Source organism: Stegastes partitus, unplaced genomic scaffold (assembly GCF_000690725.1).
Source record: "Stegastes partitus isolate 25-593 unplaced genomic scaffold, Stegastes_partitus-1.0.2 Scaffold267, whole genome shotgun sequence".
NCBI classification, from domain to species: Eukaryota; Metazoa; Chordata; class Actinopteri; family Pomacentridae; genus Stegastes; species Stegastes partitus.
Genome location: NW_007577998.1, coordinates 513,538 through 527,632, shown reverse-complemented (window position 1 = coordinate 527,632; position 14,095 = coordinate 513,538). Strand labels below are relative to the sequence as shown.

At 42.2% G+C, this 14,095-nt stretch overlaps 1 protein-coding gene across 1 annotated transcript; it reads left to right on the top strand.

The window, feature by feature from the left end:
• Positions 1-464: 464 nt before the first annotated feature.
• edrf1 (erythroid differentiation regulatory factor 1) lies at positions 465-13,868 on the top strand. Its single transcript, XM_008282350.1, has 26 exons — positions 465-672; positions 826-925; positions 2,337-2,545; positions 4,691-4,757; positions 4,846-4,971; positions 5,082-5,206; positions 5,287-5,434; positions 5,615-5,716; positions 5,814-5,935; positions 6,345-6,456; positions 7,156-7,303; positions 7,409-7,520; positions 8,214-8,325; positions 8,627-8,911; positions 9,006-9,077; positions 9,601-9,748; positions 9,867-10,058; positions 10,306-10,506; positions 10,675-10,893; positions 11,162-11,388; positions 11,485-11,643; positions 11,840-11,989; positions 12,199-12,352; positions 12,499-12,614; positions 12,735-12,907; positions 13,009-13,868. The coding sequence occupies exons 2-26, from the start codon at positions 827-829 to the stop codon at positions 13,172-13,174; spliced, it is 3,744 nt and encodes a 1,247-aa protein (XP_008280572.1). The 5' UTR covers positions 465-672; position 826; the 3' UTR covers positions 13,175-13,868.
• Positions 13,869-14,095: the final 227 nt, after the last annotated feature.

Sequence of the window (14,095 nt, the reverse complement as noted above, 5' to 3'; positions counted from 1 at the left end):
AATATAATATAATATAATATAATATAAATTTTGCTGCCAATACTGTTCACATACTTAATTTGATTTAATTTAAATAATTGAATAGTTTTAATTGTGGTCTGTGGTGCATTTGTAGCAGTGACTGTGTATAAATTCAGTGTATGATATAAATAAAAACACACAACAGCCTGTCACTGACAGCCTGTCAGTGAATTTCACAAAATAGAAAGTGCTCAACTTTTCCAGAAGGAACCTCTGAAAAATACTTCCGGGTCACGTGCTTTTTTTTTTGTAGCCGGAATATTTTCTGACGAAGCTAATGTTCTACGTTATAAACTTCTAAGTGCCACTGCTTATGATTTTCTGAAATGTAGCAATTTTTAAAAATAGTGATAATAAAAAATAAGCCCAGTTTTAGAGCCGGTCCTTCCGTGAACCAGGAAGTGGTGGTGAGCTCTGTAACGTGTGCTCTGTAAACAGACTGCTGCTGATGGACAGGGAAGAAGCTGCAGGCTGGGTTAACCAGTTAACTAGCTAAGGGCTAAACATTACTAGCGTTAACGAAACAACGACAGCCTCTCACGAGAGTGTCGTTTAGCTTTAATTAAACAACCGTGTGGAGTAGCTGCACTTTTTGTTTTTTTTGTTGCTATTTCAAGGAGCTAGCCTGTCAAGCTAGCAAACTAACCAGAGGTACCCCAAACTTTATCGGCATTACTGACGTCTGTCGCTCGTTATTGAGCTGCTGTATAGATTATTAATGATTTGTCCAAGCCAGTATGGACATGTTGTCTAGCTGTTGAGAAACTGTCAGTGTTTCTCTGGATTCAACGGACGTGTGTGCAGTATGAGCGCATCAGCTGGCGACAGAGAGCCTGGGATCCCCTCGGACACTGCAAAGGAGGAAATCGGTGGTCCTACCTGCACAGGAGAGAACAGCAAACATGTAAGTAGCTGGGAGGAGCTGTCGTTTGTTTACTATGTGAAATAAACAAGTCTATGCACCAGTAACAGCTAGCTATTTATGAATATATAAAGTCAATGCAACATGTAATATTATACTCATGACAAATGTGGCCTTAGAAGTCAACATCTAAAGTAATATAATAATAATATTCTTTATTTATAGAGCAAGTTTCAGTATCCAGGTTACATAGTGCTTCATAGCAGACAAGTCATAGAATAATCAGAATGTAAAAGACAGATACAACATGTTGTATAAAACCAATACAGTGTTAAAGAGGTAAAAGCATTATCAAATGAAACCAAAAACGCTTTAAAGGCAATAAAGAGCTTTTAAAAAAATCAGGAATGGCTCTTTGATAGACGTATGAAGAGGTTTTAATGGGCAGCTTGCTATGTCCCCTCTAGTTTTTAGCCTGGAACAGACAAAAGACTGGATCAGTAATGGTGCGTAATGATCAGACATATAACTATGAGACGGGTTATGAAAGGCTTTTAAAAGTGATCAGTGAAATCCTACAATCTATCCTAAAACATCCTGTGAGCCAGTATAACAAGGTTAAAAGGAAGCCTGATGTGCTTGTGTTTCTTAGTTCTCGTTAAGAGCTTGGCCGTTGAGTTCTCAACTGTCCAGAGTTAAACAAATTATGCATCATTAGGCTGATATCAATGTACCACCCCACTGCAGGCCATAGTTACAGGAAGTGGGAAGTAGCAAGTGTTTACTTTCCCCAGCTATTGCTACAATGCAGGAGCTACATTCCACTAGCACACCGCTGTACGCTGCAGTCAACAAACCCTGCCAACAAAGGAGGACAACACTTAAAACTCTCAGCACGTAATTATCATCACAGCAAACAATTAAAAACAAACTCTGAGTCTGCCCTGATTGTTTGTTTGGATTCAGCTGTGTTAAGTCATGAAGTAGCAGAGGAAGCAGAGTGACAAACAAAACAAACAAACATAAATAAAGAAAAGAAAACTAGTCTGCCCTAAGACCAGTACCCAGGTGTTTTTGCCTGCTACCTGCTCACTTCCAGGGCATTTTAGACAAAAAAGCAAACTTCTGAAAAACAACAAAATAGACCAAAACTGTTCCACGGCAAGAGCAGCCAATGGAATGGGGACTCTCTGGTATGTCAAGCTACTCATAGCAGCTGTCTTCAACCCTGCATGGAGACAGGTCAGTGTTCCTGCTCCTTGTTTCCCTTTGCACCAGTCGGAAATGACTCACTCCTCTGACTGGAACCAGTCTCAAACCGGTAGCTCTTTATCTACAAGTCCGCACTAATCGATGCTCCTTCTTTTTCTCGTTGCCACCCACCACATGAACCTTAAATATCAGTCAGTGTTGTCTGGTCATTGTCATTAACGAACCTTTTCTCATTTCTCAGGACTCTGCAATATGTTCAGGCACCAGTGAAATAAAGAGCCGTGCTGTGGTCAAGTACTCTGCCGCCCCACCTCCCACCAGCTATGCCCTCCTGCAGGAGAAGACGGACTTGAAGCTGCCACCTGCGAACTGGCTGAGAGAAAACCCTCAGCTGGGCAGCGCTGGCACCACTATATTAGGATCCAGCAGCAAGAGCAAGCCTTTTTCCAGGTATAACATCAGGAGTGTTGACTGTTAATATTTGGAGATTTAGTGTAAAACTATGGGACTTAATACTGCAAAACTATCTCTCATAATATTTTAGGTAACCAATGACACCTACAATGAGATCTTTTAGCTAAATATAATCTGCAAAATGGTGTTAACCACATTTGCCAGTTTCTAGGTTAACTTTAAACCACACTGTAATGTTAATAATGTTGTCGTATGTACAGTCACGATTCAGTGTATGTATTTAGATTTGAAAGATCCCATATTGTCGGAGCACATTAATAGAAGTCTCACATGTTCTCAGAATGTGTCTTTCAATTTTTCAGCTCTGAATACTGCAGGTGTAGTTCAGTTTATCACGACTGTGTAACACGTGGTTGTAGCCCTGTTCTAAACAGTTTCAGTCTGTAGCTGTACATACAGCTGAGCTGCTGTTGTAAATGCCCCTTTTGGGAAGAAGATTCTCTCTGTGTTGCCCCCTCAATAGCCGACATAGATGTGTGGGACATTCAGTATTCTCTCGCAGCCATTTTACATGAAGATATCGCAGAATCACAGCATATCTGTTGTTCTGAATTCATGTATCTGAAGAGTTTGTCAGACAGTGTTGCAGGTATAAAATCTACTTTTGCGGTGCAGAGCTGCAGCTTGGAAATGGCTCCAAGGTGACTGCTGGTTGACGTGTAGCTTTTTAAATTGGCTGTGTCTCAGCCTCTATTTCATACTTGCTCCACTTTCTGACTGCAGAGTCAGAAAAATGAAAATGAGAAAAGCTCTTTATCAGGACTTGGACTGTATTAAAATGCAGTATATGGCAGCACAAAGAGAAGGAGGGAACAAAACAGATGTAAACACAGGCCAAGCTTAGGTTTGCATTGAAGCACAACAAGCGACATAAAAACAGTCACCTACCTGATCCTTATTTATTACTTTTAAATCTGAAAGTTCCCACTGTCTCCGAATGTCCCTCAGTGTTACCATTTCCATAGAGCGCTGACTTGTGGGCCTGTGATCAAAACTAATGGTATTGTTAAACGCATTAGCTGCAGAGCGTTCTGACACTGAGGATTGTCTTATGATTATGGAGATATTGCCATCAAAACAAAAGTAATTCACTGGCTTCTCAGATAGCAGGAGTGCACTGAGGCTCTTTAGTCTTGCAGTCATTTGGTGTGCTTTTTTTAGTGGCGGAGACGTTTTAGAATGAACAGAGGCAGCTCCAGGAAGTAAATAAATGCAGTGGACCAAGAGGCACCTATGAATGTTAACCTTGCAAGCAGCAAAGGGAGCAGGAATATACAAAGTCTGAGGTAGACGACTGGTTGGAATGTAGCAGCTCAGTTAAAATTCTACTGCCTTATGAAGCTAGAAGACCATCTAGTTGTAGGTGGGTTTGAGGAATTGCAGAAGTGAACATCTTAAAAACTTTTAGACCTTTATTACTGGAACATGAGGGACATTAAATTGTTCTCTTTTACTGTATTAGGTAAAGCTAATGCGAATCCAGTACATGTTGTGGGTCTACTGTGAGTTATTGGTTAAATCAACTGTAGATGGGGATATTTCTTCATCCTTATGGTCAGTCCAGACTCAGTAGTTTGTGGTGCTGTTGAGTTGTATTGCTGATTTTGGTGGATTATTTGTTAAAACGTGAGTTACTGTCAGTGATCGCTTTCTTGAGATAATGTTTAAAACAATCTGAATCACACTTATCAGCTATAGATCACGTGTATGCGTTGACAATTTTAAGATATTACGAGTATGTTCCACTGAGAGACGATACAAGTCAAAGTTTGTATTAGAGGCTGACAGCATAATGTTCCATTCTCTGCGTGACTGTGGGAATCTGTTGAGCAGATGGCCTCTGTTGTTGGTCTGAATGCACTCATGAAGACTGATTAGTACTCACTGCTTCATCCACATTGTGCACAGTGTGTAAAGGGCTGCGTGCATTCTGCCTTTTTAAAAAAAATCTAAACCACCAGTTAAATAAGCACCAGATACTGTCAGTCACCCACATTCATGTCAGGACCATCAGTGATTAAATTAAAAATGCAGATTAGTCAGTGGAAGGCTCTAATTAACAGTCAGACCCTAATCTATCTGTAAATCGTCTGTATTGATTAAGTTTTGTTTTTTTTGCAGTTTCGGGATGGCCTACGACTTCATTGATTGCATCGGGGATGATGTTGACGTGGTGTCAGACTCGGAGGTTAGTGGAGCTGTCGCAGAGCTCGTTCTCTCCTTTTTTTCCCCTGAAACATGCAGCTGATGTTAACAGTGTTTTCTGTCACCTTCAGAACATCAAGAAGCTTTTGAAAATTCCCTACAGCAAGTCCCATGTTAGTATGGCCGTCCACCGCGTGGGGAGAACATTGCTTTTGGATGAGCTGGACATTCAAGAACTCTTCATGAGGTCCTCTCAGGTACAGCTGAGCATATTCTAGATTTTTCTGCACTATTATTATTATTATTATTTTCGTGACAGTAACTCTGAGGTATCTAGTTTAATCTTCCTGCGATGTCTGTGTTGTAGACAGGAGACTGGACATGGCTGAAGGAGTTTTACCAGCGGCTAATAGATCAGAAATGGCAGAGGAAAAAGAAGAGTAAAGAGCACTGGTATCAGAAAGCAATCCTATCAAAGTTCCTCTACTACAGGTGAGTGTTTGTTGCTGCTTGAATTAGCATAAAGTTTTATTTTCAGTCCTATACCATGGCCACCTGTGTGTTCCCTGTAGTATAAACGGTGAAGGAGCTGCAGAGCCTGTATCAGACAACCTGAATGAAGGGGAAGAAGAGAATGGGGCCGAGGAGTTCAGTTCTTCGTGGCCGACCACTTTCACCAGCGCGCAGTCTGATGCGGAAGAGTCGGATGCTTCCAAGCAGGTAGCTTAGCTATGAGACAGTCAATTAGTGTTCAGGGGTAAAGTCAGATAAGTTGATAAGAAATTAAGGAAGGCTTGTTGCTTTGAATTTTGTTCTTGGCTTGGAGTCATTCGCATACAGAGCTTTTCGTATGAAGTGAGATGTATTAACAATAAAACACTGATGCTGTTAATCATGCAGGAAAGTGTGTCCATGGACAGCATGTTTGCTCTGGGCCAGGTGACGTCTGTACCAAAAGAGCAAAACCTCCCGACACTCTTCAACGAAGGGGAGAGCAGTCAGGTACTAAAATCTCTGACTGTTCCTTAACGATGTACTGCTACAACCACCACTGTATATGTCATGTATACACACTGTTGTAATGTCTCTTGTTCGACAGGGTTTAAGGAACGACTTTGTGCGAAACATCATGTGGACATTCGAGGATATCCACATGCTGGTTGGTTCCAACATGCCTATTTTCGGAGGTGGTCGCTATCCTGCCGTCAGTCTGAGACTCAGGTTGGAATTTTAATCCAATTGTTTCTATCCAGGACCTGAAATTAACACTCACATGGAGGCAAAATGATAGTGTAATTGTGTATTTTAATTGAATTGCACATCGCAATTCTGTTGCCTTCTGTTAGATTGTCTGCGTTCGCAAGATAATGCAAATTAATCTACACGCATAATGGAATAGAAAATAATGGGGTGGCATACAGTATGTCCATGGAATATACACTGTGATTATAGCTGTAAAAATTCTCTTCATCAGGTCCGTTTTTAATTTAGTTTAGCTGACCTCAGGAGGTGAACCAGAAATTTAATTTGGGACGCTGCAGCCTCATCAGAACCGCACATCGTTCCACTACATTGTTCCTGCTTAATCTAATATTAACTGTCTAACTTTCTCTCGCTGTGTTTTTTTCAGGGACAACAATAAACCAATCAACATTTTGACAGGTATCGACTACTGGCTCGACAATCTGATGTGCAACGTCCCAGAGCTTGTCATGTGTTTTCATGTCAACGGCATTGTTCAGGTGAGTTACGGTTCGCTTTTGCAGTTATTATCACTATCTGCTTCATAATTGCGATTGTTATATAGACAGTAGATTGTAAGCTGTTTTTTTTTAGAGGAAAATTGTATTCAAAATGGCTCATTTTCAATCTTTTTATCTCCTTCCACTGTAGTATGTGAAATGCAGGACATTATAGCATTGTGCTGGTGTCTGTATGTAGTTGGTAAATATAGACGCATGGTATAGACAATCTAATTCCAATTTTGAGCATGTTTCTAGGTACATTTGCTTTTTTTTTTTTTTTTTTAACTGTGATGCATTTCTTGGAAATAGCTGTAACTCCTTAACACCTTAAGCTACCAAGTTCCAAGTTTAAATTGGGACTTTTGAATTATATGTAGTACGCACAGATCTGAAGCTGATATGAAAAGTCTTTGCTAATGTTAGCTCTTTGGCTTAATTATGGGGAACTTTTTGAATGCAGTAACCTGCAATACATAGCATAGTGTGACAGGTAACTCATATGGAGCAGACACATCAATTAGATAACCCTCGATAAATACGTTTGCATAAGTTAAAAACAGCTTTTTTGAAACTTAACGTACAATCCTGATTACAAACCAGTAGTGCTGTCTTTTGTTATTGAGGTCACGATGGCACTTAAGAGCCTTTAAACCCTAACTTCTCTCATTCTCTTTGCCTTTGTGGTTTTTGCTTCAGAAATACGAGATGATAAAAACAGAGGACATCCCCCATCTGGAGAACTCCACTTTCTCCACCAGAGTAGTGAAAGACATCGCCCAGAATATCCTCTCCTTTCTTAAGTCCAACTGCACCAAAGAGGGTCACACCTACTGGCTTTTCAAAGGTGGGATATAACCTAACAGGAATCTTACTGTTCAGTCAGTAGCTGCTGTACTGTGCACCATGCGCTCGTCTGTTTTAATGCTCTCTGACCTACTTGAATCCACAGCTAGTGGGAGTGACATCGTGAAGCTTTATGATCTGACTACTCTGTGTGAGGAGGCTGAAGAAGAGAAATGTCAGAATCCCTTCACTCTTCCTGTGGCTGTGTTACTGTACAAGTAAGTATGAGTGAATCAGGACATGAGCATCTTTGTGTTGTGGGATTCCTGCCGTTGTACAAACTGCTCGGTACATTTGAGAAATTGAATTGCATGGTTACATTTTAAAAAAATAAATGAATTAAAGTGTCCCTATGAGAGCAGCTTTGGTTTTTGTTTTTATTACATTTTTATGAGCTTACAATATTTTGTTTGTCAATTTTTAAAGATAGCAAAAGACAGTAAAAGAAGTGATCAGATCTGCAGTGCTGAACTTGTCTCCCCCTTCTGGCAGTAGAAGTAATTACAAATACAGTGTCGACTCAGGTTTATAACATAGATGTAGTAGCTACATAGCTGATGTAGTGTCTTTACAAATGCCAACCTGTGTTCTCCAACAAGGAAAAGCAAAACCAGCGGTATTGTGTTTGTCCTTGCCATTGATTCCTTTATTTTGCATCTTCTCTTTTTAATCTCTCTTCTTAATGCCTAGTTTATTTTTATGTGGTGCATCAGAAACTTTTCTTGGATGCTTCTCATGTTTTTTTTTTTCACCATATATAGGCTCCATTACACTCCTAGTTGCTGTAGCCTACTCTGTCTCAGCTACGGTTGCTTTTAATTAAATTTACCGCTTAATTAAGGGTTTTAGCTGAAATTATATGTGTAATGTAATTACATGTGTTTCTGTTGTTTTTCTATTTTGTGGCACAGAGTGGCCAGCAACTTGATGCTGAAGGCGAGGCAGAACAGAAAGCACTACGGCACAATCAGAACTCTGCTCTTAAACTGTGTCAAACTTCTCGATCAGGAGAGGCATCCTCAGGTAAGTTTGACAAATTTCATCCTAGTTTCAAACGCAGAATTAGATAAAGGCAGGAAAGAGAGGTGTTTGTGTGTAACACAGATCCTAAACTGGTTTCAAAGCCGCAGCCCACAGTTGAAAAATGAGCTGTCAGGTAATATGTAGGTGGGGAACACACGTAGAGTATCCTTCTTTCAGTACTAAATGTTTTACCTATATTTTGACTGAGGAGAAAGTACTTTACTCAGTCTGAGAATTCCATTGTTTAGCTTTGATTGAACCTGACTCCAGTCCTTATCGCTTCTATCTCTTGCCTGTTCAGATCATCGCCTCCGCCCACTACATGCTGTCAGAGCTGTTCCAGCTCGACGAGCCTCCCGAAGAAGATGGAGGAGAGTCGCTGCGGGCCGGTGGCTCAGAGGACAGCTACAGCGACGAGGACAGGGAAGAAGAGGAGGAGGAGGAGGACCTGACGGAGGACAGCGATGATAATGGCTCCTACGGTAACTGCTCCAGCCCACAGGATGATAGCAAAGCAGTGGCCGTGATCCGCTCCGTGGGGGAGCTGTCGGTCCCGGAGAAATACAAATCCACTTACCAGATCAGGGTAAGTTACTCCTGAAATGTTTCTCCTGCCTTCTTCACACAGATGTGTTGAATGTAAACACAAAGAGATAATCTTTTTGTTTTCATTTCTGCAGCCAAGTTGTGCTTTTCCTGTTTCTCACGACAAAGAGGAGCGGTGCAGACACGTCCTGAGCTACGTACTGAAGGCAAGATATTTGTGTTTAGCTCACATACTATGCTAAAAGTGTGATGAGAAGTTCGTTGTCTGTGCAGTATTAAAGGGAAACTCCACCTATTTTACATATCAAAGTCAGGTCTAGGGGAGTACTACTGTATTTGTAAAAAGAAGTTGTATGAAGCCTTTTGTTAGATCTTTAAAAAAAAAATGCCTCAAGTTATGTCAGTGTCTGCTGGGAATTAACTACCAGTTTGAAAATGAAAAAGAATTTCAGTGTATGGTTCTTGAAAGAACTGAGCTCATCAGAAGTCTGCAGCCTGCTCCTCATCTCTACTTCAGGCTAGCAGTTCCAGGTTACTGCTATGAGAGTAATACACCTGGATCTTTTACTGAGCTGTTGGTGGTCGAGCTGCATTGAAGAAAGGAAAACGTATGGAATAGAAAAGATGAAACCACATCGATTTTTGTACTGTTTTTAAAACAGTTATAAGTCTGAGAATGCTAAATCGATGGAGTCCTCTTTCACTGAGTGGCTCTAATGTACTGCGCAGGGATTGAAGGCAGTGGACGGCAGCATCAAGAAGGAGAGTGATCTCCCAGCTGCAGACCCCAACACACCCATTCCCCTTAAATATGAAGACAGAAGTGCTAACGGAGCCTGTGCTGCTGAGAAAGGCATCTCTCTCCTGCTCGAAAGAGGTCAGTGTGCAGTTGTCACTTCAGAGCTGATATAATAACAAATGATCTGCTATTGCACCAGGCAGACATCACAGCTCACTCTGAGGTTTACTGTTGTCCTCTATGTCTGTGTGAACAGCGGGACCCTTACAGGCCGACCAGAAGCACCCGACTCGCTCAGGGATGATCCCCGGCTCCTGGCAGCACCGTATGAAGCTGCAGCTCTTCCTCAAAGCCTCCAAAGCCTACTACGTCCTGTCCGACGCAGCCACTAACTTACTGAAGTACGGACGAGCCTTGCGCTACATCAAGCTATCTCTGCAGTGTTACGGTAAGCTAGTTACACTAGTTAAAGCTTTACACGTCTTTTTAATAGGACTCTTGTGGACATTTTGCTCGCAGTTTCTACCAGCCTGGAGTTTATGAAATATTTATCTAATATTAATGCAGAATCAGATAATTACAACTCCAGCTCCATTTCTTTGTAGACGTTACTTCAATATTTTATGAAAGCAGTGCAATAACTCAACATTTATTACTGTTTCTCCATCCACTCTTCTACCGCCGCTTCCCTCCAGACGCCTATTGTTCAGTGAGCGGTACACTGCACCCACAAGTGCTGCAGTTTCACAGCCAGTGCCTGTCTCTGTGTGGGGACATTCAGCTGATGTTGGCCCAGAATGCCAACAACAGAGCAGCTTACCTGGAGGAATACAGCTACCAGACCAAAGAGGACCAGGAGATCCTGCACAGCCTGCACAGAGAGAGCAGCTGCCAGGGTCAGTCTGTAAAGAGAAATGTGTTGAAATTACAAGTGCTTGCAGACAGCAAAGGGCTTGAAAATCCTCTTATCTATTTCAGTTCCAGCATAATAGTTCATAGAAAATAATCCTGTTTTGTTCAATTATTGATCATCCCACTCAATGCTTTCACTCTCTATCCACTAGCATTCAACATGGCAACAGACCTGGCCATGGACCCCGAGTACCAGCTGTTTGTTAGCAGCAAGTGCTACGAGGCGGCGTACGAACTGCTCGTCTCCGAGGCTTTGAAAGACCATACCTCTGATCAGCTGGCTCAGGTTCTCAAAAGGCTGGGAAACATCCGCAACGAGATGGGAGTCTTTTACATGAACCAGGCTGCAGCCATGCAAACCGAGAAGGAAGGTACGTTAGATCAGACCAGGACAAGTGTACAGAAAACAGTCTGATGACAGCTTTTTATTTTGATTTTCTGACACAATCTCATGTTTTTATTTATGTAATTTTCCCCAAGTGTTTCCAGAATCTCGGTTGCTTGAGTAATGTTGAGATTTAAATGGAAAATAATAATAAAAAAAACAATCTCCGTCTGCTGGGATCAGCAAGAATATTGAGTAAAAATTGTTCATAAAAATGCATTACCGGCTTTCTACTCCTCCCACTCGCCTTCTAGTGAAGAAGTCGGTGTCTGTCGCGGAGCAGGAGATGTGGAAAAAGAGTTTTGCCTTCTTCGAGAAAGGAATGAAGGACTTTGAGTCCATCGGGGACAGCACCAACACGGCCTTACTGCTGTGTAATACGGGCAGGCTGATGAGAATCTGCGCTCAGGCCCACTGTGCCATCTCTGCCGACCAGAGCAGAGGGGAGTTCTCACCTGAAGAGGCTCTTTACTACAACAAGGTGCCACATCAGGCTCTTAAAGTCTTCAATTCTGCATTGAACTGAGCTGTATTTGTTGATCTCATTTCATTTTCTCCTCTCATTTTTCTACCCCAGGCCATAGACTACTACTTGCGAGCTATGAAGTCACTGGCAAGCAGAGAGAGCCACCCAGCAGTGTGGGACAGCGTGAACTGGGAGTTGTCCACAACCTATTTCACCTTGGCCACGCTTCTGCAGGATTACGCCCCGCTGTCCAGGAAGGCACAGGAGCAGGTGGGTTCCAAAGCTTCTGTTATTATTAGTCAACAAATATTCCACATTTTCAAAATCTTTCCGCACATTAAAAATCAAGAATATCACAAAAACGTTGACAATATGCTTAATTTGTTATTATCTCATGTTTTGCTTCAGTAGCTTTTAGACACTTAATTAAACTTTAAATTATTCGGCGCTGTTTGTGTCTATCAAGATTGAGCGGGAGGTGACCGAAGCCATGATGAAGTCTCTCAAGTACTGTGACCTGCAGACGGAGTCGGCTCGTCAGCCGCTCTATCAGTACAGAGCCGCCACCATCCACCACCGCCTGGCCTCCATGTACCACAGCTGCTTTCGCAACCAGGTGGGAAGCAGTGCAAAATTATATACAATTAGATTTCTATAATAATTTATTCGTATTATTCTACCCTTTTGGCTTTTGTATGCATGCCTACAGTAGAGAGAAGAAGTAAACAATGAGTGGATGAATGGGAATAGCATGAGCTGTCTGTGTTTCATACTTACACGGCGCGCTGATAGATGTCTGTGTTTCTGGCTGTAATTGCGTGACAGGTGGGGGATGAACACTTGAGGAAGCAGCATCGGAGCCTGGCAGAGCTTCACTACAGCAAGGCTGTCTGTTTGTTCCTCAGCCTCAAAGATGCACCCTGCGAGCTGCTCCGCACGCTGCTGGAGAGGGTGGCTTTTGCTGAGTTTACTATGGCAGGTGAGCATCCATTCATCATGATAAATAATAAGATGCTGGCAGTCATGTTTGGTTTTTTGTTGTGAGAGAAAGATTGAATTGGGGGAACACAGGAACATTTGTCTCCGACGCCTCATACAGTCATGTTTCACGTTGTGTTTCTACAGGTCAGAGCAGCAGCGCGGCTAAACTGAAGAGCCTGACTGGAGCAATAGACATCATGACAGAAACTCGCCACGCTTTCCAGCTGATTCATAAAGAGCTGCTGGAGGAGCAGACAGAGGTAAGTGTCAGAGTAGCCGATGGGAGCGCTCCACCACGCCTGTTCGTCTTTGTTCCGTAGCCCGTTCGTGGTCACACACTGTAACCAACACCATATTTTCTTTTCCTGCTTGTCCTGTAGTTGAGTGAATCAGACGCTGCTGAATCAGCAGAGTCTCCCGACGTGGCCAGCGGTCCCATGTCTGGATTCAACCTCGAGGAAGTGATGAAGTTAATTGGCGTGTTTGAGCCAAGTTTCTCTTTTCTGCTGCTGCAGCTGATCAAACTGATGACAACAATGAAACGGAAACCAAGGTGAGCAAGAATCTGATCAGATTAAACCACGCATATACATCTAACATTGTTTTATCTTTCACAGTACTCACTCCAGACTGACTCGTGTGTGTTTGTTACAGCAATAAGGACGAGGAGCTGTTGAAAACCTATAAGAATGTGTACTCAAAGCTGCTGCGCGCTGAGAAAAATGCGCCTCTTCTCAGCCGCGTCAAGCTTTACATCGAACTCCTGCAGCAGCTGACCCCAGAAACAGAAAGCGATGACACAGGTGCACATAAATCCTAACAAGGAAAAACCCTCAAGACTCACTTCAAGATGACATTCTGGAGAAAACTTGGAAGACTTGAAAGATGCTGTGACAAAAAAAACAAAACAAAACAATGATTCATAGTCACAGATATTAACAATCACACGCTCAGGCAACACTGTCCTACTCTGAATTACAGTTTCAAAGCTAATTTCACCTCCTGCGCCTTTAAAAATGAGTTCATCTTTTTATAACATTCGCGTCACAGGTTTTCATTGTACATTTTTGTGAGGAGTTGTAAATTCATATGACATTATTTAATTGCTAAAGCAGTTGATGGGTCACATGTGAAGCTCCGATGTGTAGGATTTGTTTCTGACCGAACCAAATATCACCTGGGTCATTTTTCTACTAATGTCATGAAAAATCCTGCACATGGGGGCTTAAAAACACACAAATCATTTAGCACAGGGACAGATTAATTGAACTGATTGGTGTCTTTGATATTCAATGACATCAATAATTGTGTGAATAAATCGGAGTGAAGTGTGAGTGACGGCTACAATAAGCTCAAAACGCGTTATTTGCTTTCCACGACAACGGTGTGCAATAGTTCAGCAACATTCAATGCAAACTCAAGAGGCTAGTTTGTCCACAGTGCTGTATGTATAAATGTGACTTTATATCAGCATGGATTGCTGTGAGATGACAATAAAAGCTTTTTAAATTTTACCCGCCGGATTTCATTTTTGTCTCGCAAGACGCTAAAGGGACACCCAGAGGAAGCAGAGGTGTTTTCATCAAGTCTGTGGATAACAAACACACAGTACGATCCAACACACTGGACTGATGTTTGACACAATTCAGATTTTTAAGTGGGTTAGGCGACACCGGGCCCTGCGGGTTCTGGCAGCGGTTCCTTGCCGCCGGGGTCGCTGAAGCGGGGGGGGGAAGCATGA